We start from the raw sequence: 23,805 nt of genomic DNA on the forward strand, positions 1-23,805 counted from the left end.
CAAAAAAAAAAAAGGTCGGTGGAGCCTCAATTGCGAGTTACCGGCGAGGCACCGCTTGGCAACAGATTTTCCTTTTGAGGCTCCACGGACCCTTTTTTGCATATTTAAATTTATAGGGAGCAATGTATCAATGGAGACTATTGAGTGAGTACTTCATTGGATTTTTTCACTGATCTTCCTGAGCTCAGTGATTGCTGTGTTTTGTTTCCCTGTAAAGTATAGTGTCTACATGGAATCTAAGGTAGTCTGAGACACACTTTGTGCCTAATTATTGGTTCAGGCTCCTGTCCCCCCTCCCCTATGAAGCTCTGGTTTGTTAGGCTAGCTGCTGTGTGCAAGCTAAAGTCTACTACTGCCTCCTCAGGAATTCAATACATTTAGGGCCCTATTAAACAGAGCGATAATCGGCCTAATTATGATTATTGCTCTGTGTAATAGAGACAACGATCAGCTGATGGAACGATGATCGGCTGATTGTTTCTTTTGGCCCTGACCTAAAATCATTGGGCGCTGGCCGCGCATTGCTAAGTGTAATAATAATGTGCAGCCGACGGCTGACGATTCAACAAACAGTTTACGTTAACTCTCCATGTTCCCAGTCTCCTCCTGCACTATATGTTTCCTTCCTGGTCCCGTGCGCTGCACAGCAACTATAAAGTGTGAACCAATCTTTGGGCCCCATTTACATCATTTTTATATCTAAAGGGGGTCTAGGGTGTGGCCCAAAGTAAGGTGAAAATATTTTCCAATATTATTTGATTGAAGCCTAAAATGAGTAAATTGGCAAACCAGACATTAAACTAAAGTACAAAACACACTTTTATCATCAATTTATTATTTAATAATCTCTTTGTGACCTAAATTTACCTTTTTCAGCAAGAATTCATCCATACATTTCAAGTCACTGGCACTGCAAATGATTTGAGCCCTCTCATCTTGCCACTGCGCAGGTTCCAGAGCAGCAGTGCTGATCTTCACACTTCTCCTGCGCTGCACCTTTGGGGATGGGTCCTTATTTTCCTTCTCACGACCTCGACTAAGGTCGGGACTGTGAGGAACAAGCCATAATCCAGGATCCCCTGGAAGTGAGACAAAAATCACAAAAGTGTTCTATATCCACTAATAGAAAAGGACTTAAAGTGACACTTTCAGGACTACTTAAAGGGAACCTATCACTATGAAAATGCTATCTAATCTATCATCATGTTAGTGAGCAGAAAGAGCTGAGCAGATATATATATACACACACTCATCAGTGTTTTACTTTCCCAAACCACTAGGATTTATCAGGGTGTCTGATTGCCCTTAGTAAATTTGATGGGTTTTTCACATAACAAAAACTAAAACACCGTCCCTCCCTCAATACTAGGAGTGGCTGGTTTTCAGAATGCAAAACCAGTCAAAGTTATGGCAGGTCTTAAAGGGACACGCCCATTAAAGCACAAAACATATAGCCATACATACTTAGCCGTACTTACTATAAAGGTTTTGAAAATATATGTGTGAAATAAAATAAACAAACAAAAATAGGTTTGTCTTAAAGTGCAGTCAGCCCTTGTCCCCTTGTCTAAAAAAATGGTAAAAACTACAATGGCAATATGTGTGCATGTAAGGGGATGTTGTCACATCTTTAGTCTCCCATTAGTTACCCAATTGATGCACTGAGGGGCTAATCAGTGGACGATACAATTTAGACTGGGGTCACTGCACTAGTACATAAAAAAGACGTTTGGGCATAAATTCAAATACATGTATATTAGTAAAGTATATGATTTACTAATATATATATATATATATATATATATATATATATATACTTTAAAAAAATGGACAACCCCTTTAAAAATAAGAAAAAAATAGTAAATAGTTTCTGGCAACGGAAACCTACCAAAGTAACTTATGAATATTATATGCACAAGCCAACTTATGAATATTATGATTTGGCAGACATATATAAAGGTATACAACATATAGCAATTCTCTTACCATCATGAAAATGAATCCCTTCTTTCCCTAAAGAATCTGTGTCCATCTCTAGCACCTCTGTCTGTGGCGTCAACTTTTCTGCTGCTTTCATCTTCCCCCAGAAACGAATCTTCCCTCTCTGGGGTCTGAAACACCAGATACATAAATCAATCACATAATATCATACAATAGGTACACATCATCTATAATATATATATATATATATATATATATATATATATATATATATATAATGTCCACAATAGAGCGCACTCCCAGTTTCAGTGCTGGAGTGCCTAGCAATGGAGATTGGATTAAATCTCCAACTAAATAAATCCAAGAATTTTGCGGCACATCCGTATAGTGAAAAAAGTTGTGGTATTTATTGGTACATCAAAAAGCAAGTGCAACGTTTCAGTCTCATCTCGAGACCTTTCTCAAGCAAATACAAAATTGTCAACTTTAACAGCTGCATCTGACTGCTTGATTAGCGGGCACGGCGATCGGACCGTGCCCGCTAATAGCTGCGGTCCCGGGCTACACGTCGCACCCGGGACCGCTGCAGTTCAGAGTGGGGTCACCGCACGGCCCCCCTCTGAGGTCCCCGAGGCGACCACAGGGTGTAAATATACACCCTGTGTCGTTAAGAGGTTAAACAAAGTTACAATTTTGAAAAAAACTGTGAGCTCTTCTTGCAAAATGCTCACAATCCAAGTTACTCTTAAACCAAGGTACATCTGCATATATATATATATATATATATATATATATATATATATATATATATATACACACACACACACACACACTGTATAGACACATTTTAATTTTTATTCAGCACTGACGAAATAGTGCAATGTTTATTCTGAAGGAGGAATATGAGGTGTACTGTAAAAAAGTTGATTTTATGATAGTGCTCCAGTGCATTGGGTTAGTGTAAAAATTGTTTACCTAGAATCCTGCTCTGGAGTGCGGTGAGCATGCAGCGCACGGGACATCTCTCCTTGAGACACAGCTTTCTGCAGCTTGCTGAGCCGCTCCATTCCCTGAGCTTTCTGTAACATCTGGGAGAAAGAAACATAAATTAAATACAGGGCCAAGATGGCAGAAGCACAGAAAGTAGAGAAGCTTGAAGACAAGAGGAAATGTTACTATTAGATTCTTCAAATGAAGGCCCTGCTCATGTACTAGCAGTTTAAAGTGTTATTGTCATTACCATTAACTTTTGACATGTTGTTTATGTCATAAGGTAAGATTGCACTGGGTCTCGGTCCTGAAATATGTTGATATTATAAGCTTCATTTTGACTTACATTAGACTCCTATCAATCAGATTAGTTGGCCGTCCGGGGATGTAATACCACAGCCACAAGCTATATTAGTTTATTATTACAGTGGGTCTGGGGCATGAGAGATTTGTTCCATTGTTGTACACCATTGATGATGTCATGTTTTTTACATGATCCAACTGCATTTTGAGGAAGCAGGAAGTAACCTAGTGAGCCTAGGACTTAAAGGCTTGAGGGATTGGAGATAGACTGGTTTGTAGAACCTGAATCTGAAAGTTCCATATAAAAAGTCTAGTTCTAAAGGATCAGATTCATCCAGTCCAAGACTGACAGATGCTCATCACTAGGTAGGTTGCCTATAACATTCTTGCTACATTGCTTGTACACGTAACGGAGGCAACTCAGAAAAAGAACAACTTTTTTAGGAGTTACGTCCTTCAGATGAGGCAAGAGAAAGACAGTATGTCAAACAATGTGCCTTATTTTTCAGCTCTTCATCTCAAGACTGGACAGTATTCTAGCCATGTCATTCCCAGTATCAGTCAGCATTTTCAAACTTCTGAATCGAGAGATGTTTTGGGAATATAATTTTTTATGCAATGGGAATATAGGATGGGAAAGAGAGCTAAGGAATGCAAGGAACTGACATTCTTATAACTTTTTATGCAGTGCATTTTACCTCTTAAAGAGGACCTGTCACCCCCCCGCACCGGGGTGACAGGCTCCCGACCCCCAGATAGATCCCCTTATACTGACCTCATGTCGCTGAGTCCCGCTGCCGGAGCCGCTCCCGGGACGGAGATATCCCGGTGAGAAGCCGGCGCGCGCGCTGTGGAGATGAGTCCAGCGTCCATAGAGAATGAATGGAGCCGGACTCATCTCTGCTGCGCGCGCACGGCTCCATTCATTCTCTATGGACGCCGGACCCATCTCCACAGAGCGCGCGCCGGCTTCTCACCGGGATATCTCCGTCCCGGGACGGGCTCCGGCAGCGGGACTCAGCGACATGAGGTAATTATAAGGGGATCTATCTGGGGGTCGGGAGCCTGTCACCCCGGCGCAGGGGGGTGACAGGTCTCCTTTCAGTTCCAATGCCTTTTTTAGACTCTAATATACAAACTACAAATTTCTAGAGAGCAAATGACATTTCAAAATATCTTTCTATATAAACCTCAATCCTTAAGAAAACAGGAAAGAGCTGTGTGCACAATTTAAGATGTTATACAAATTTTTGGCAAGACAGCTAAATTAAGTAGCAGTCAGCTTTCTATGAAAACACACTTAAAGTGTCACTGCTGTTATAACTTTCAGGCTGGGTTCACACTAGGTATATTTCAGTCAGTATTGTGGTCCTCATATTGCAACCAAAACCAGGAGTGGATTAAAAACACAGAAAGGATCTGTTCACACACTGTTGAAATTGAGTGGATGGCCGCCATATAACCGTAAATAACTGCCATTATTTCAATATAACAGCCGTTGTTTTAAAATAAGAGCAAATATTTGCCATCAAATGGCGGCCATCCACTCAATTTCAACATTGTGTGAACAGATCCTTTCTGTGTTTTTAATCCACTCCTGGTTTTGGTTGCAATATGAGGACCACAATACTGACTGAAATATACGTAGTGTGAACCCAGCCTTAAAATGTAAATCAACAGTAGATGTGTTATAAAACAAGTTTGCAATTTACATTTATTATTTTTTTTAGTTATCATGGAAAACACAACACTTTCTGTTTTATGACAGTTTTTTTTCTCAAAGAATCAGAAAACAGGAAGTCCAGTGTATCCCAGGCCATCTGAGCGCTCACAGAGAAGGCAGTCATGTGATTAATGGACACATTGAGTAGGGGCAGGAAAAAAAACACTTTACAAGCATTTCCTGTAATAAGTGTATATTGGTCATTTGCATAACTTTTGGGGGGCAATACAATACCGTAATAAAAAATTTACTTTAAACATGTCTGGGATAAACATATCGATCATAAGATACAAAGAATAAGGGAATATTTTATATGAGCAGACAAGGTGGCAGACTGCTTTTCTGCAAGAGGAGCCACTATTTGCACTCAGATATAAGAAGTAAACAGCATATGTTTATTAACTTTTATACTGGAATTCTTTCAAAGTAGAAAGCCAAAGATAGCGTGAATAGGACAGTTCCTTGTAACAGCAGCATGCCCTAACAGAAAACAGGAAAGACCAGGCAACACTTTTACCTAGAAAACTTCAACGTAAGAAACAAGTTTAAGAGATACACATGCACATGCACACATTTATCTAAACATACATGTCTCTAACCATACCCATTTATCTCTGTATACAAACCTAAAATGACACACAATACACCAAAATGGAACGTATGATAATAAAAATGGGTAGTCATATTAGCAACTTAAAACTTAAAAAAAAAAAAAACACAGCTAAAGTGCCAAAAAAATCACCTACTGGCTTATAATGGGGTTCTTGGGTTCAATCATGGTGTACAATATTTTGAGGGGAAGAGCAGCTCTGCATGCTGTGCTGCTCTTCCTGTCTGATATGAAAGGATCTGTGATAAAGGTTCTGCATAGAGCCGTTCCCGCATTTGTAGACTAACAGAATGGTAAATGTTAGGATGTGTATTAGCGGTGAGAGCCAGATGCAATGATAAATGTGTAGCGTGATGAAAAAGAATTATTGGGAGGCATATATACTATGTAACAGAAGTCTAAGCATTAGGAGGAAGGTTAAGCATAGTAGATGTCCTCAAAGAGTAATGCTAGACGTTCAGTGTCTGTTACCGGACTTTACCATTTCGGAGTCGCTGTGACATGCCTGGATCTGTCTGCCTGATTCCTCTGTAGGGTCAGAAGGGGGAATCCGCTCCCCCTGTTCATCTGAATCCTCCTCAGAGTCTCCCCCCCCAAGAGCTCCTCTAGTCATGAAATCTGATCGAGTTCGTGCCATACGAGCTTTTCGTCTGTGCGGCGCCTGACAGACAGAATGACAACGGACATGGGGAACACAAAATAAAAACACAAGCACATGATGGAGGAGGGAAAATACAATCTACAGAACAAAGTGAAATCACATATCAGAAAGTAGGGAACCAAACCAGACAATATGAAGTGTGGAAAGTCTAAAAGTTGAAGAAGTAGTGGGGGAGGGGTAGGAATCAACAATTATAGAAAACATGGGGACAGACTAGACATGCACCTAAAGAAAGTCCATAATTCAAACCTGTCAATGCAGTTTTCTACAGAGATTGTAACATGGTCTATTAGTCCTTCTTGTGGCCAGAGAGTTGCTTACCTCACTTATTCCGGACGGCTCAGTTGCATCCAACCTCTTAGTAAGTTCACTGCGTGCAGTTCGGTGAGGTTGAAGGGAGGAATTTCTGTGAAAAGATTTTATTGACATCAGTAACAACTGAAAGATGACAGTACAGGGAAAAAAAGGTAAATTCAGGACATATTAAATTTAACAATTATGGGCGGCCACATTAGACAGTAGTAAGGATATTTTAGTAGTGAAAAAAGACTTAAGGGTGCCTTCACACCTACTGTATCGCAGTAGAAAATCCGCTGCGGATACGCAGCAGATCCGCAGCAGATTTAACTAAATGAATGAACACAGCATTAAATACGCACTGTCAAATCCGCTGCGGATCCGCAGCAGATTTGTAAGTGCGGATTTGATGCTGTGTTCATTCATTTAGTTAAATCTGCTGCGGATCCGCAGCGGATTTTCTACTGCGATACGGTAGGTGTGAAGGCACCCTTAAAGGAAATGTATCACCTAGCTGCTTTTACCAATTAAAGCCAGATGCTAGAACATTTCCCTTTTTTCATTCTGGTTTCTATTTGTACATTATTATAGGGGCAGGCATCTTGCCTGAGCGTTTTTTAACAGCACTTAGAGATATGCTTTACAGCTAGCCCCATGGACATAGGTACAATAGACAAGGGCTGTCCAGAATGAAGACTACAAAAATTCCCAGATTATTATAGATCGTAAAATGGAAAAGTAGACAAAAAATTCACCTAAAACTATTTTAAAATATTACATCTAAAATAATACACTATATTTTATTTGTAAAATAAAATATAAAATTTCATTTGAAAGTTCATTTTATTGATTTAAGAGAGGTCCAGCGAACATTTTTATTAAAGTATTGTATTGCCCCCCAAAAGTTATGCAAATCACTAATGTAAACTTATTACAGGAAATGCACATGAAGGGCTTTTTTCCCTGCACTTACTTCTGCATCAAGGCTTCACTTCCTGGACAAAATGGTGATGTCATGACCCGACTCCCAAAGCTATGCAGTCTGTGGCTGCTGGAAAGGATTATAGGAGAGGGATGCTCAGTGTCCCTCCAGTGCCCTGTGTCCCTCAGTGTCCCCCTGCCATCATCCTCTCCAGCAGCCACAGCCCACACAGCTCTGGGAGTCGGGTCGTGACATCACCATGTTATCCAGGAAGTGAAGCCTTGATGCAGTAGTAAGTGCAGGGGAAAAAGCACTTTATGTGCATTTCCCGTAATAAGTGTATTTTGGTGATTTGTATTATTTTTGGGGTACAATACAATACTTTAATAAAAATTTTCGTCGGACTTCTCCCTTAATATTCGATAAATGTGATTTGAAAAGAACTGCATTTTGCTTATACAGTAATATTCTACTATATAGTATAGTAAATTTACATACTAGAAATGCTTCTAGGAGGGAAGTATATTTGCAAACAAGGACTCTGTAGGAGCCAGTATGGCTGTGCAAAAGGGCTGTACAATTAATAATACAAAAACATATGTTTCAACAATAGAGTTAAACATATGATCAAAAAAAAAAAAGAAACATGGGACCTCTAACAACCAGGTTTCAATGTTATTACCATGCCACAAATACCTCAGCAAAAAAGAAAGATTAATTATATATATGTGTCTTTTTGTCTCAGTTTTACAGACATTGTGGTCATGGTTTTGGATACATTAGGAATTGCATCTACTTAGACTAAAATCCCAAGTGTAGAAACACCCCAACATAAAAAACAAACCTTTAGGTTCTGCCAGACTGGTATTTTAAAGGAAAAAATAGTATGGCATGTACTGCAATTCTTTATGTAAAAAACAACAGAATTTGTGATGGATTTGTGCACAGTCTTTAATTTTTCCTGTAATAATTGCTTTGCTTATTTTGTTGCTACCTTTTGTGGTGCACTATGGGGACACAAATACCATGTTCTTCTCATTGAAATATCATCCATAAGACACAGTCTGTCATTTTAATACTCTTAACAGTATTTTGTTCTTAAAGTGTAATTTTTGGTTCAGAATCCTTTTGCCATATTATAGAGACATATTATAAGTTTACATGGTGGGGCACTAGGTGTCAAGACCCCCCCTGGTCACTAAAACAAGCGGAGAGAGTGCCAATAGACTTTAGAAAAGGCGCTTAGATGAGCGTTTCTGCCCACTCATTCTGGTAATAGCAGTATCCTAAAACCCTCACACATAAAACTTTTGACATGTCAAAGGTTTTCTGAAACAATTAGTTACACTTAAATAATATAAAATTTTGTGTGGTACGTTTACATTACTTTCACTACGTGAACCTTTGTAAATACTTTTATAACGCCAATAACAGAAATAACCGAACACATGGCAGGAAGTGGCAATTTGGTATTATAAGATAGTTGTTTTCTTTACGGATGTCCACTTTTTAGACACTAACATATTTGTGAAATACTTGCATTTTCTCCATGCAAAAATGTCAATATATCACTTACTCTGGATCACTACTAATATTCCCTTTGGGAGTAAAAAAGATGTTGGAATTCACAGTGCTGTGCAACCAAGGACGTCTCCCTGAGTCACCTATGTCCCCTGTGTTATCTCCTTTGGGAGCTTCCCGTAACTCTCTTTGGTCCAAAAACATGCTAACTGGACGGTCACTGTGTGAGCTGGTCTTCCCTTTAACTGTCAATCCTTTGATCTCTGTTTTAGGGGAAGGACTCTTCCATTGTGTACCCTGTAAAAGAAGAGACTGTGGCCTATCAGACTGCTTCTTTGTGGTACTCCTAGGAAAGTGCAAAGAGTTATCTGGGTCTCTGTTATGTCCATGTTGTTCCTGCAGTTTACGTTGCCTCTCCAGCTCCTGTTTTTCTTTGCGGATTTGCTCCATCATGAGTCTTTCCTTTTCTTGCTGTAGCTGCTTCTGCAGCTCTTCCTTCTCTTTGTTAAGCTTCTGAAGTCTCTGAAGGACGGTGTCAGAAGGGGTAACTCCAAGATCATTGTGCTCCTGGGTTTTAAGCATTCCCTGGTTGGGGACATAAAAGGTAGGAAGGCTACAGGAAAGTTGAGGCTCACGAGGGTGAGTCTTGTAAGGAAAAGGGACGGAAGTTTTGGCTGGTGCACTTTCTGACAGTTCATGTGCGGGAGGTTTTTGTCTCCAGCAGGATGAAGAACCCCAGGCAATATCAACAGCATTGGTTGGAGGTGACGGAGGATGATGGGACATGGAGCACTTTTGCATCTCAGGAGAGGCATCATGCTGTGTTGGGAGAGTTTTTATATCAGATACAGGGGATTTTTGGACTGTAGGACTCGGTAAAGAAGTTTGAACTGGTGATGTATGATGTCCATTGGATGGCACATTTTCCTCTTTACCAGAGTTTTGTCTTGAAGAAGCACAAGGAATGCCATTAGAATGAGAATAAGGTGTCCCACTGCTTGAAACCCCTTGAGGACCATTGGAGTGTGCTATTAATGGTGAAGAACTGGAGCTCATTTGGCTAGAGATGCAAGAACTTGGATACTCATCATCAGAGTGAATTGTTGGTTTGTCGTCAATTGTTTGAACTTTATTCTTAGAAGTGTATTCCAAGTCTGTTGTGATGGAGCTGGCAGATTGGGAACTCATTGGTTCAGAAACTAAAGTATCAGGCATTTTAAAGGAGTCTTGTGAAAGTTCACGTGAATTTTCAGGAAGCTTATGAACTGGAGAGCCAGATGATTGGTTGGAGAACACATTTGTTGTAGATTCCTCAGAAGGCTTTGCATTTTCTTCACAACTAATAATTTCCAAGCTACCAAAAGATCCCTCACTTTCAGGCGTATCTGGAACTTTATCGAGAATTAATTCTGCAGACCAACGCCTCTCATCTGATGGAGACATGCCCCCACTGCTACGCACTTTTAGCAATTCAAGACTAAACTGTGCCTGCTCTAGTTCTCTCATGCGACGGCTTTCTCTTTTGGCTCTGACCACTTTTCTTTGATTGGGATCCTCCAAGGATTTAGGTCTCTCTCTAAACTGCACTTCACCACATTTCCCAGAGAGCGTTGCACTTGGGGGGTTTGATTGGCTGTGTTCAGAGATGTCTTCCCAGTGGCTAACATCGGTGTCAGGAGACTGCAATGGTGACTTAAAGGCAGAATTACTATTATCTTCTAGTGAATTGTCCTCCACCAAATGGTTTGGCAATTCTTGCTTCAACAACCGTACCCTGTGGAACAGAAAGAAAATATTTTTTTTTGCCAATTCCCAAAGATTAAACCACTGCTATAAAGTATAATACATAAATGTGTTACCTTCGCCTTTCTATAAAGCCTCTGCATGCTGCTTGTAAAGTAATGATGTGTTTTCTCTTGCATTTATAATGTCTCTTTGCGACATGACCCCTCCAAGCAGTCTGGATGCATATTGCTGCCCTATGCTTACGAAACGAATATTTCCGCCAGGAAGTCTGTATAACAGAAGATGATTCCTTTAGTTGCTGGTAGTCTCGTCTGGCTTTGTAGCCCTTCCACCATGCCTGGATGACACAAGCAGCGTGATAACGTGTATGGTCCTTGGTCTGTATCGCCTGTTCACTCGATCTTTTCTTGTAATGTCTCCAGTACCTCTGTAATAAAACCAAATATAATTTGTCAACCAACTGATAAATATAGGAAACAAAATATCAGGTAGCTGAGGTAGGATTTATATGTACCTGAATTGTGATTGCTGCATCTTTAAGGTGCAAAAATCTCCTCCGCTGTAGCATGGCTCTTAGCCAACGTTGTAAGAGGATAATACGCTGTAATACTGTCTGATGTAACATGTCTCGAAGCAATTGTCGCTCCTGCTCTTTCAGAAAAACCTGAAAAGAAATGTAATGGCTTGGTTTAGAACCGATAAAACTCAAAGAATGAAAGTGTCCCTCTCACAGATACATGTCAAAAGTTTTTATCATTGAGGGTCTTTGTGTTCAGACCCCCAAAGAGATGGGTTCTATAGTAAGTCTAGGGAGTAACGAAAGGGAGAACATGGTAATGACTGGTGGGGATTTATACAGACTCTTAGCCAGACCTTGAATGATGAAATCTTTTGACATGTCCTTATGACATTTGAAAATGAAGAGAAGAACAAAGAAAAAAAAAACAGCAGTAAGATACAAAAAAATCATCAGTTTATTTCATAGAAAAACCTGTAGATTATTCTGCTCACCATGGTTTTGCCAACTTGATAATGATCAGGGCTGTGACACATCTTCCAAAAGAATTCCTGGATACTTTGGCGGGTGGAGGTAACATTTTTTGGCAATAATACTGAAAACTGTGTTACAAAGTCCTATAAAAGACAACAATGTTCTAGGATTACAATAGAATATATAATGCTTACTAAAATTAATAAATAATATTACAATCACCTGATTGTCAAATATATTTGCTAACTACGACATGGAAGTTTTTTTTTCTCTGAGTAAGGTACATAAAGCTTAAAACAAACTCTGTTATCCCTTTTATAGTAAAGGACAAGTCCATCGATTTAAAAAAAAAAACCTGTCAGTCGGCAGTGGCAGGGGGAACAAAAAAAAACAAGCACTACTTACCTCTCCATGAGCCCATGAAGCCCCAGTCAACGGCCCCCAGACCCCCCCTGAAAGGCATTTTCTCCCAAGTTGTGATGACGTCATGACTCGGGGGAAAATGCCTAACCCAGATGATGGACAGCCTGCTCAGCCAATCAGTGAATGGAGCAGCATCCCGCCCCAGTCATTGATTGGCTGAGCGGGATGTTAATAAGCAGGGTTGTGATGTTGGATAAAAAGATGATGCCAAGTCCCAGAAGAGGTCCCAAAGCGGTGCTCCGGTGCTGGACAGGCATGGGGATGGGTCATTAGTGGCGGGTATTATGTTCCCCCCCTGCCCCTGCTTTTAAAAAAAAAAATCATTGCAGCGCCAGACTTCTCCTTTAATGATGTTTTAGTCTTCAACTCTGCGCTGACCTTCTTTGAGCTTTAGATAGTGATGCAAACTGCACCTTTTATGCCAGTTTGCAGTAACAGTAAGACAAAATAAGAACACAAAAAAAAAAAATAGATGCTTGCTGTTAGCTGCCATTAATATAAAAACTAATATATTTTAATAAGCAGTTGTAGCGAATAATGCACAGTCAGACCTGAAAGGGGACCTTGCAGCTGTAGCCAGACTGGCGAATTCGGACTGTTTCCAGCATTCCTGTGTAGCGGAGCTGTCTGAGCACCAATGAATCATTGAAACGCAAAGGCACCTGTAAAATGAAGTGAAAATATACTAAGCTTTCTTCTTTTCCATGTAGCCAAGATCTCTATACCAATATGTAGATTTTCCAAAGTGCTGAAAAGCTTGTGGTTGTAAACCTTATGTTATCCCTGACACTAAAACCATGTAGTGTCTGATTTCATAAATCTATAACAAGTGTAAAGCGAGTTAAAGGTCTGCACAAAACCCACAGTGCTTTTGTTCTGTGTGAAAGCAAGGTCCTGTGGAACTAAAGAAGCGGCTAAGGCTAAACTTAAAATTATGTTGTATATACCAGATAGGAGGTCCTCACCCTCTCACTTAGGGCACTATGTTTTGGGTGGCGACAGTCTGTCAGGTCAGGTCAGAAAACCTAAAACCCTCTCTTCAATTAGTGGAAAAAAGTAGATACACTTGTGACTCAAAGAGTATGCTAAATCACTAAAGTTAGAAAACAAATATATACATCATATGTATATAAATTATTGTAATGCATACACATAAATCAGCAGTTCTACATAGCATAGCTCACCACCTTTATGACAAACATCTGATCTACCAAAGTACTGTTTTATGGAAAAAGGAACAAACGGCTAGCACTGCAATCATATGCATAAAGTAAAGTGTTAATTCTGTTATACTCTCTATCCAACAAATAGGAGATAACTAGCTGAAAAAAATATAAAATTGCAGACCGGTCTGACAAAATTTACCTTTTCTGCATTAGAACGGATGCATTTCACAAAATAAGGTTCGGCCTGCCCCAAGGTTTCCATCAGCTTGTTTAAAGAAGCCTAAAACAAGCAAAAACAAAGGGACAACCTTAAAAATCAGCTGAGAAACATTACAGAGCCAGTTAATCCAGAAGTAAAAGAGTTGTACCTGGAACTGTGCACTAATACTTGGCGGCTTCTTCTTCTTATGAAGATGCAGCAGGGATTTAGTAATGCGATCGTGAAGGGTGAGATTAGACAGATGTTTCAGAGACCTCACATCCAAGAGGTGCTATGGTTTCAAGCAGAGATGAGAACATGATTTAACAAGTGAAATCGTACGTGAATACATTAAATGTAATTTATTTGCAGTTACTATTTTTACCAACAACAAATTACAACATTGTAAAGAGCTTCTATTTGTAGCTGGATTAGAAAAGAACATACACAGGATTTGAAATAGTAAAACCATTGTTCTTAAAGAGACTTAACCATTTTCTCACTCACCTTAGGAAGAGCAGGTTTAGATTTTGTGTTCTTGTTCCTCCTGTAAATACAAAGGAAAAAAATATTCTAATGGTTTTTAGTTCCTTTGGACAATCAAAATATTTTTGTGTCATGTACTCAACATAAAAACAACTATAAATGCTCAGCCACCTAGTATAAATTGATCATTTGTAAACAATATGTCAAAGGTTTAGACTACCAGGGTCTAGGTGTTCAGCCCACAATTATGACTTGGAGAAGTGTACGGCTGAGCGCTTCTCTTCCTGAATCGCTGCTATCCCTGTTTCACTGCAGAAGATGGGTTTTATTGTAAGCCTATAAAGCCTATCTCCTGCAGCAAGATGGGGAGGAGCTAGTGATTCGAAGGATAACCATGTTGTACACTTGTGGTGCCAGTAAGAGGGTACAAAGAGGGCACTGTCTAACAGCGACAGTTTATAAAACGGACAATTTTCATTTTTGCACGTTTTTTTCCTTCTTGTGTTTAAAAATCCATAGCGCTGTCATTTTTTTCATCTACAACCCCATATGTGTTTTTGGGTTTTTTTGCAAAACCAATTGTACTTTGTAATGACTCGCTTTTTTTCAAAATGAATCAGCAAAACTGGAAAAAAAATTACTTGGGAGATAAAATAAAGAAAAAAAATTAGAAGGTCCGTCTTTTTGCTGTTCGACAGTGCTCTCTTTATACCCCCTTACTGGCACCACAACTATACAACGTGGTGCAGGTAGGGGTAAATGAACACCCAGGCCCACAACCAATCAAAACTTTGCTAGTAACACTTTAAATTTCATGCATGACCTTCTCTCCGGTACTTTTGCCATACTTTATTAGTTGTTATATTTATATAAAAAAAACAAACATTCAACATAAATCCAGATTGAGCATAATATCAGTGAATAACATATGCCCATGACTAGAGATGAGTGAACCTGGAGCATGCTCGAGTCGATCCGAACCCGAACTTTCGGCATTTGATTAGCGGTGACTGCTGAAGTTGGATAAAGCCCTAAGGCTATGTGGAAAACATGGATATAGTCATTGGCTGTATCCATGCTTTCCAGACAACCTTAGAGCTTTATCCAAGTTAAGCAGCCCCAGCTAATCAAATACCGAACGTTTGGGTTCGGATCGACTCAAACCCGGTTCGCTCATCTCTACCCATGACATATCATGTATATTAAGCATAGATCAGTAATTGGTTTTCATAGACTTCATAATAATAAAGACTTGTGGTGGATGAAATTTATGCTTGGAACAAGTAAAATTTATTTACAGTGTAGAAAAATGCACAAAGTTAGTTACACTATGAACAGTAAACGCCAAAAAGTGCAATGCTGTAACCATCTACTGGTACAGCATTACATTTTATGGTGCATACTATTCATACTGTAACTCAGGGGTGGGGAACCTCCGGCCCGCGGGCCACATCCGGCCCCTGACACCTCCGGATGCGGCCCGCGGCACCCCTGTGACATGCGCTGCTCTGGAGGAGAAGGAGCCGGCATTCACAGCTTCCTCCTGTGTCTGTGACAGTTACCAGACACAGGAGGACGCTGTGTATGCCGGCTCCTTCTTCTCCAGAGCGGCACACGTCTTCTGCGGTTTGCGGCTCTCCTGTCATGTGCACCGCGGTGATGAGGCAGGAGCCGGCATACACAGCATCTTTCTGTGTCTGTGCCGGCTCCTTCCCCAACAGAGCGGCGCACGTCTTGTGACTCCTGCGGGCCGCGTGCGATGACGTCATTTCACCGCGCGCCGCCTGCAGGAGAAGACCGGCACAGAAGAGAGGAGGGAGAAGAGGACCTGGATAGCGTGGGAGCGGAGGAAAGGTGAGTGGGATGTTTTTTTTTTTTTTAATTTGGGGCAGGCACTGGGGATTAACTAGGCCACCAGGGACATGACTGGGGGGGATGGGGGGTTAAGAAGGCCACCAGGGACCTGACTGGGGGGTTAAGAAGGCCACCAGGGACCTGACTGGGGGGTTAAGAAGGCCACCAGGGACCTGACTGGGGGGTTAAGAAGGCCACCGGGGACCTGACTGGGGGGTTAAGAAGGCCACCGGGGACCTGACTGGGGGGTTAAGAAGGCCACCAGGGACCTGACTGGGAGGTTAAGAAGGCCACCAGGGACCTGACTGAGGGGGTTAAGAAGGCCACCAGGGACATGACTGAGGGGGTTAAGAAGGCCACCAGGGACATGACTGAGGGGCTTAACTAGGCTACCAGGGACATGACTATGGGGTTAACTAGGCTACCAGGGACATGACTGGGGGGTTAACTATGCTACCAGGGACATGACTGGGGGGTTAACTAGGCTACCAGGAACATGACGGGGGGCTATCTAGGCTACCAGGGACATGACTGAGGGGCTAAACTAGGCTACCACGGACATCACAGAGGGGCTTAACTAGGCTACCAGGGACATGACTGGGGGTATTAACTAGGCTAGCAGGGACATAACTGGGGGGATTAACTAGGCTAGCAGGGACATGACTGGATGGATTAACTAGGCCTACCAGAGGCATCATTGGGTGTGGGGGGGGGGGGGGGGGGGGGGTAATTAGGCTACCAGGGACATGACTGGGGGGTTAACTCAGGCTACAGGGTATCACTAAGGATTCACATCAGGTACAAGGGGCATCACAGAGGGTTAACTACAATAGCAGGGGCATTAGGGGAACAATACTTTGCCTTGCCCCGAGTGCTGCAAACCCACGCTACCCTGCTGCGCACGGTATGCGGCCCTCAAATGATTTTATAAATGCCCGACCGGCCCTCGACATGGAAAAGGTTCCCCACCCCTGCTGTAACTAATGGTGTGCATTTTCTACACTGTAAATAAATTTCACTTGTTTGAAGCATAAAGTTTTCATCCACCACAAGTCTTTATTAACATAAGCCCATGACCCCATTTTCAAATAAAAATGTATCTTTGCAAAAATGTCACTGTGATTAAGCTGACTTGGCCTTAGTTGCTGTTCTTACATGAGAATGCCATGTGCCCGTTCTAGCAGTTTGCTATCATTGTTGTTCACACTGGAACTGGAGGAGCTGATGAAGATTCCACCACCCTCCAGGTAGGAGTTGGATGACAGGCGATGCCTCCTTGTTGACCATGTCAGATCCCTAAAATAAAAATGGACTGCATAAAATTTCTAAGAGTTAAACATAAATACACAAAACAGAGTAAAATATTATCCCACTTACCGTGGAGTCCTTTCTTGCATTGTATTTACACCCTGTAGGTCAGAAAGAGGAGAACGAGGAGTGGGACGAGGAATATCTGGAAGGAAAAAGTAACCTTAGATTTTATATGACTATAAAAAGGAGGAGCAAAAGAGTCCTCCAACACGTGGTCTGTGTACCTATTCTTTTACAGCTGTGACACTACATCTGTGTTCGGAACTCTAGGTGAGTGCCTGTGTGAGCATGTGTTCTTAAAAGGACAGATGTGTTTCTTTAACCTATCAGTGCATATCACAATAACATCCTGTGTAACTCTATGTGTATTCTTGTGTGGTTCTAAAATGTTAGCAACATGCCCATTTAACCAGTCCTGGCAAATCCATACTTTTCCTGCAGACCCAAAAACTGTGTTAGAGAAGACAATAAATGCATGACATAAGCTCAGGCAACATTTCTAGAAGGTGCACAAACATTGCTGTGAGGTGTGATACACATGCATTCCCATGCCAAAAAATGGAGATTAAAGACAGAAGCAAGTGGACAGGAAAACATGCAAGGGTGTTAAATGTAAGAAAAAATCTGTACAAAGACCTAGAATGAGAACCAAATGCATTCTTCATGGCCAGCATGTGCACGGATCCAACTACCATGCACTGTGCTAAAGAGCAGAAATAGATCATATTTAAAATGGCTTCAAAACAATAAAAAACTACAACAACAAAAAAAAATAGCCCTGACTAATCCACAGGAAAAAGTTATAAATAATTAACCTTTTATCTATAATGTGCACAAGACAGGCAGCAGAAAAACTTAATAAAGATTGGGGTCATTACAAGTGGAATATTAACCAGAACTGCCATTTACGTTGACTACTACAATAAAGAGCACCAGATTCATTCTACATCTAACAAATCTAAACAGTAGAAAATAGGCCCTCACAGAAGGCCTTTGTTTCTCATTCCTCGGTCTGAATGGATTTCTATTAATGAGGGACGTTCATAATTATGTCTGTGTATAATTTGATATCTGAAGGTCTCCACTAATGTGGACATATACTTGGTCATTTACCATGCCTTTTCATATGGTTATTAGGCGTGGTCTTTCCATCATGGACTATATTTGTAAGTAACTTAAAATCTTAGAATTCGGTTGGTGTCAGAAACAAGAAACTGACATTGTCACTTTGTCATACACTTTAAGACTATGTTTCCACAACATAATTGGTCATTTTACAGCCATCATTTTGAATGGCTGTCATTTTGGCAAAGAACGGTCGTCCAAAATGGCAGTAAAATCGCCCCCCCCAAAAAAAAACATGGTAGGCACATTGCCTAAAGGTCTCACCCCCTTTAAAAAAAAGAGAAAAAAAATGAAGCCTCATAATAATACACATCACCATTATAACACTGTCTATGCAAAATAGCAGCTCCCCAGTGTAATTTTCACACTTTCTGTGAAGTACTACTTCTCTATCTCTCTTTGCATATCCAGGCTATGGAGTGCATAAAGGAAGTACAAGATGTACATACTTATACACAGGTATCGATGCACAATCAGAAGGCCAGTGGGAGAGCAGAAACAAGGGACAATGGGGACACTACCGCTGACCTAGTACACACTGTGGAAATGTGCACAATATTTCTTGTGGGATAACCCCTTTAAGTAAATTTGGTTTCTATACGTAAGAAAAAACATTGCTTAAAATTCTAAAAAAAATTATTTCCGAGAAACAAAAGAGCATTTTATACAGAAATACATAGAGATCATTAGAAGATTATTCTTTATAATATATTAGTGCTGAAAAGAACTTAGAGACACTTATTCTTATAAAAATTTTTACACATTACCAGAATCCTATTCATGGGGGGGGGTGTTCTACAAGTTCCATTTATGATTGAAGTTACATGAGGAATTGTGTGCTGAGCAGCCATAGCATCTCCATAGATTACCGTTTCATTCAACAGACTACACTAAACAGGTGAAATTACAGGTGAATAGAAGTATGTTTAATGTTAATAGCTTTAGAAGTTGCTATGTACATGATGTTTATAGATGTATTTTTGTTCTCTTTAACATTTAAAATTGGAGAACCCATGAAAGCAATGATTCTGGAAACATAACAATGCATCGTGACTACTGGCTATCCAAACTGAATACACATTTTTTATACACTATGTCATTTTTTTCTAATAATTATTATTTCCATAGTTAAAAGGAAGCTATTACTGCCAAGCCCTTTATGCAGAAAAATGAAGCTGGTAGATTATTTACTCAATTCCGATGTCGGTTTCCAGGAAAGATCAAACAAGAGCCATTACCAGCATTTCATAGATAATATCAGATGTCTGCGCTAACTTATTTCTAGTTTGTCAAACCATAACCTCTCTTTCACAATGGAAATCACACATAGATGAAAAAGGCAAAGCTATATGGTATAGAATACCAGCCAAATAAACCGTATCAGAGTTTGCTGAATAACGAAATCTATAAACATCACTAAATGGTAACTAATGTAATAAAAACAGCCTTCTATGCTATGACTACAGCAGCCCTCAGTGAGACATCTGCAGGGGTCTCCCAATACACAGAAAGGCCAATGCCACATGGGGGTGGGGGGGTGGAGGTCTATACCTTAGAGCCCTATTCCACTGGACGATTATCGTTCGCATAATCGTTAATGATCTCAAACGACCGCTATTGCGAAAGACCTGAAAACGTTCACTCATTTCCATGGAACGATAATCGTTACTTATGATCGTATTTGCAATAGTTTTTTCTTCGCTATTGCGTTCGTATCTACTGCAAAGACCGAACGACGTCTTATTTAATGCGAACGTTTTGCGAACGAGCAAAAATAAAAATAGGTCCAGGTCATATAAAGCGATCAACAATTTCTCGTTCGGTCGTTAATCGTTAACTGCATTTCAACCGAACGATTATCGTTCAGATTCAGATACTTACTTTTATTAAGTAATGCATTTTCCAATGTCTGCTTCCTCTCACTAGTAAAATATACTAAATATATTTCTATTGAATTGAGTGTAATTCTAATTCCATTGGGTTACAAATTAAATTGCAAGCATATTAACAAAAGGAATCGTGTTACTAACCTTGTGAAATGCACCAGTAGATGATGATGATTATTATTATTATATTACATTGCAGATAGTTCAGTCTTATGTTGGTTTGTGTACAGGTAGCAAGCATACAGGTAAAGACACATGGGTACGTGCAGTAAGAAAGAGAAGACATTGCTATAAACCCTGCTTTGTCAGTTTGTTCAGGAATCTGTGTGTACTTTTGTGTGTGTATAGATGATAGGAATGGAGCCTTGTGTTCATGAATTTGCAGAGGATTCTGGGACGGCAGCCTTACTGTATTGGTCGTTCTGACACCTCTGCAGGATCTGTAAACTCCTTTGGTGGACGGGGTGCTGCAGAAAGCTAAAGCTAGAAAGGCCTTTGTGAGATGAGCCAGGAGGCCCTGGTGTGCTGAGGGGGCCCGAGCCTTGAGAGCAAACACACAGGAAGAGAAGACAGAGACAGATTAACCAGAGAGAGCGCAGAGCAACAAACTTCCAGCAAAGACAGAGGCAGAATACCCAAAAGATGCATCTACTAAAACCCGGAAATGAGAGACAGAAGTAAAGGAGCTGGGATATCATAAGGCAACCATGAGGCTGACTTATGACATAAGCATGTAGGCATCTCTCAGATGAAAACATATCTATAATATATTATTTGTTGATTTACAGTCACACAATACTCAACAGCATCCATTCAGCCAAGAACCCTAAATATAGAGCAGAAAAATCTCCACTCACAGCAGCTCTCCCAATGTAACAATCACCTGCCATACAATTATACCACAACCATTCACACCTTGCCTTTAGCATCATTTTATTATCAATGACTCCAATGCATAGGACACTTACCGGTTTTCTTGCCCATGCCATTTTTCCCGCTCTGCCTAAATGCCCACAGAGCTCTGAAAAATGCTCTTAGCAATGCCCAACGAAATGCTCCCACTGGACTGATTGCTATCATTCCACGAATGAAGGCGTTCCGGCTGCTGCGCAGTAAGGCCACAATGTCAGGACGCATGTGATCTGTGTTCTTCTCGCGGAAATCCTACATGGGATGAAAAAGACACAAAAAGTAATAATAATAATCTAGCTTAGAGATGCAATAATTACTAGACATTCTGTAATTTCTATGTGAACTAAGGGTATGTTCACACTGAGAAAAAGCGTCGGAGCGGAGCTCCTGCTAGCCTCACTGTGTCAATAGGATGCCTTGTGCCCCTCCGCTCTCCATTTAAAGAATTGACAAGTCAATGCTTTGAGTGGAGAGCCGCGGAGAGCGAGACATCCCATTGACACACTGAGGCAGACGGGCCCCACCACAGAATTCCGATGCTTTAAATCAGCGTGAACGCACCCTAAGGAAATTAAAGTAACTTGAAGTGTCAAAGTCATTTAAAAATAAAAATTATGGAGAAAGAGTTCACCGGCACTACCTGATACAATGGCAACCTTAACACACACAGGACACTGTGTATGAATACGTGCTATGTAGAGGTGCTCCTCATCTAAAGTTTACCAAAGTAAAACATATATCATATCAGTAGAAAGAATAAAATGAGGACACTCACCACTTCAACGTGCACTGTCTTTATTTCGTCTTGGGTGGAAAGTAACATATCAGCAGGTAAAATTTTACTGCAATCACTGATGAGTGTTTGGCATCCATGCCCGACATGAAAATTTTACCTGCTAATATGTAATTTTCCACCCAAGACGAAATAAAGACAGTGCACATTGAAGTGGTGAGTGCCTTTATCCTATTCTTTCATTTGAAAAAACTTTTGACATGTGACAGGTCAAAAGTTTTGATCAGTCGGGGTCTAGGTGTTAAGACTCCTACAAGTCTTTAGAAGGAGTGGGGGGGGGGGGGGAGATTCACTCAGCCAAACACTTCTCCTGCCTCGTTGTTATGATCAGAAGGGGTTTAAACACCCAGACCACAACCATTTAAACTTTTGACATGTCTCTGTGACAGGGACACTTTAACGCAGAAACCAAGCAGCAGGACACAGCACTTCAGAATTTTTTAAAGTAAAACCTATAATTAAACTTAGAAACACCTAGAATCAAATAAAATCTAGGAGACAAAAGAAGCTTTAATTGTGGTTAAGAGGATAACAGAGAAAAAGGTTTTATTCATTTTCCTGCTACCTACCTTAACACCATATTTAACCTTGCCAGCATAGTGCTGGATTATGAACGCTGGCTCCATAACTGCTGGAAACTCTATGTAGGGGTTTCCTTCATGGTGACGTTTAAACTTCTCCAACAAGGTTTGATGGGTAGCTTGTGGGAAGCTTAGCAAACAAATAAAAAAGATATTATGAAAAATCACGATATTTATTTAGAAGAAACTGAGGCACAGAGCTTATTAGTGACCACTGTCATTTGTGACAATCAAGCAGAGATAGGTCACTTCATGATAGGGTCAGACCAGTATGCCAAATTTCTTTAATAAACTAAACATAGTCTACTAGTGACTACATTTTCTCTCTTTCCCAAATATCTAATTTATTTTGGGGGGCCCTTAAACTGTCATCCGCTATGTTTTTGAGTCCCACAGAAAAAAATAAAAGGATACGTTTGGGAAGCAGACTTAACATACTCGCTACTATACTACATCTGGTCTATTAAAGTCAATGGTCATACTGCAGTATATATTGGCATACCTTAATATGCTAATGCCATATGTAATATGAATAGGTCTAAGCAGTAAAAAGAAAAAAAAATAGCTGTGTAACACCAATTCTTACTTGCTTTCCTCATCTAGCAGCTGGATCAGCCCTGTTGGCCTCTTACTGATCAGATTGATGCAGCCTTCATTGTTCGTGTAATTAATATTACTCCAGCTTATTCCCTCCAACCGATACTGCTCCTGAATAAACCATAGAAAAAGGAGAATTAGAACTTGCAAGTTATTTCGTAATACTAAATGTCATGCAGACGGGTAATAAAACTATACTGCAAGCTGATCAAGGCTTCTTATTCCAAAATACTGATATTTGCAGCAAGCAGGGCCGCTGTCAGCACAGGGCTTACCCGGGCAAGTGCCGGGCCCCAGCGTCTCCAGGGGTCCAGAGAGGAAGAGGGGCCCAGTGTTCTGATGTTCAGTCTGCTCACTGTATTGCAGGGTGAGCGCTGAACATCAGAAGACAGAGAAAGAGCAGGAAATGTGAGCATCCTGCAGAGAGAGAGAGAGAGAGAGAGAGAGAGGGATGAAGGATCTGATGACATGACCAGCAGGTCCTCAATACTAAAGTGTGGAGATCGGCCCCAGAGAGGAAGAGGGAGAAGACCGAGCTGTAAATACTGTGTGTATGTGTGTGTTTCAGTCAGTAATGTTTGTCAGTCAGTAATATGTGTGTGTGTGTGTGTGTGGGTCAGTCAGTAATGTCTGTGTCAGTAAGTGTGTCATTCAGTAATGTGTGTTTGTGTATGTTTGTGGTGTCTCAAGTGATTGTGCATATGAGACAGATGAATGAGGGTCCCGCTGAGGCTCTGCCCCCCCCCCCAAGGCCAGTAAAAACCTGG

General features: G+C 40.7%; 1 protein-coding gene across 5 annotated transcripts in view; it reads right to left on the reverse strand.

The window, feature by feature from the left end:
* Positions 1 to 23,805, reverse strand: part of MYO9A (myosin IXA) — a 96,450-nt gene that overhangs the window by 23,239 nt on the left and 49,406 nt on the right. For 3 of the 5 annotated variants that reach the window (XM_069980863.1, XM_069980882.1, XM_069980874.1), the window contains exons 12-30: positions 23,028 to 23,149; positions 22,430 to 22,571; positions 21,124 to 21,319; positions 20,565 to 20,696; positions 17,211 to 17,286; positions 16,989 to 17,129; positions 14,001 to 14,040; positions 13,663 to 13,785; positions 13,494 to 13,574; positions 12,680 to 12,790; positions 11,726 to 11,848; positions 11,229 to 11,378; positions 10,828 to 11,141; positions 9,024 to 10,742; positions 6,550 to 6,634; positions 6,049 to 6,228; positions 2,917 to 3,029; positions 1,987 to 2,111; positions 868 to 1,079 (exon numbers count right to left, since the gene is read on the reverse strand). In XM_069980863.1, coding sequence (XP_069836964.1) covers positions 868 to 1,079; positions 1,987 to 2,111; positions 2,917 to 3,029; positions 6,049 to 6,228; positions 6,550 to 6,634; positions 9,024 to 10,742; positions 10,828 to 11,141; positions 11,229 to 11,378; positions 11,726 to 11,848; positions 12,680 to 12,790; positions 13,494 to 13,574; positions 13,663 to 13,785; positions 14,001 to 14,040; positions 16,989 to 17,129; positions 17,211 to 17,286; positions 20,565 to 20,696; positions 21,124 to 21,319; positions 22,430 to 22,571; positions 23,028 to 23,149 — 4,185 coding nt within the window. The remainder of the gene's footprint in view (positions 1 to 867; positions 1,080 to 1,986; positions 2,112 to 2,916; positions 3,030 to 6,048; positions 6,229 to 6,549; positions 6,635 to 9,023; positions 10,743 to 10,827; positions 11,142 to 11,228; positions 11,379 to 11,725; positions 11,849 to 12,679; positions 12,791 to 13,493; positions 13,575 to 13,662; positions 13,786 to 14,000; positions 14,041 to 16,988; positions 17,130 to 17,210; positions 17,287 to 20,564; positions 20,697 to 21,123; positions 21,320 to 22,429; positions 22,572 to 23,027; positions 23,150 to 23,805) is intronic. The other 2 variants (XM_069980893.1, XM_069980901.1) reach the window with 2 other exon arrangements.

This window comes from Dendropsophus ebraccatus, chromosome 1 (assembly GCF_027789765.1).
Source record: "Dendropsophus ebraccatus isolate aDenEbr1 chromosome 1, aDenEbr1.pat, whole genome shotgun sequence".
Lineage (NCBI taxonomy): Eukaryota > Metazoa > Chordata > Amphibia > Anura > Hylidae > Dendropsophus > Dendropsophus ebraccatus.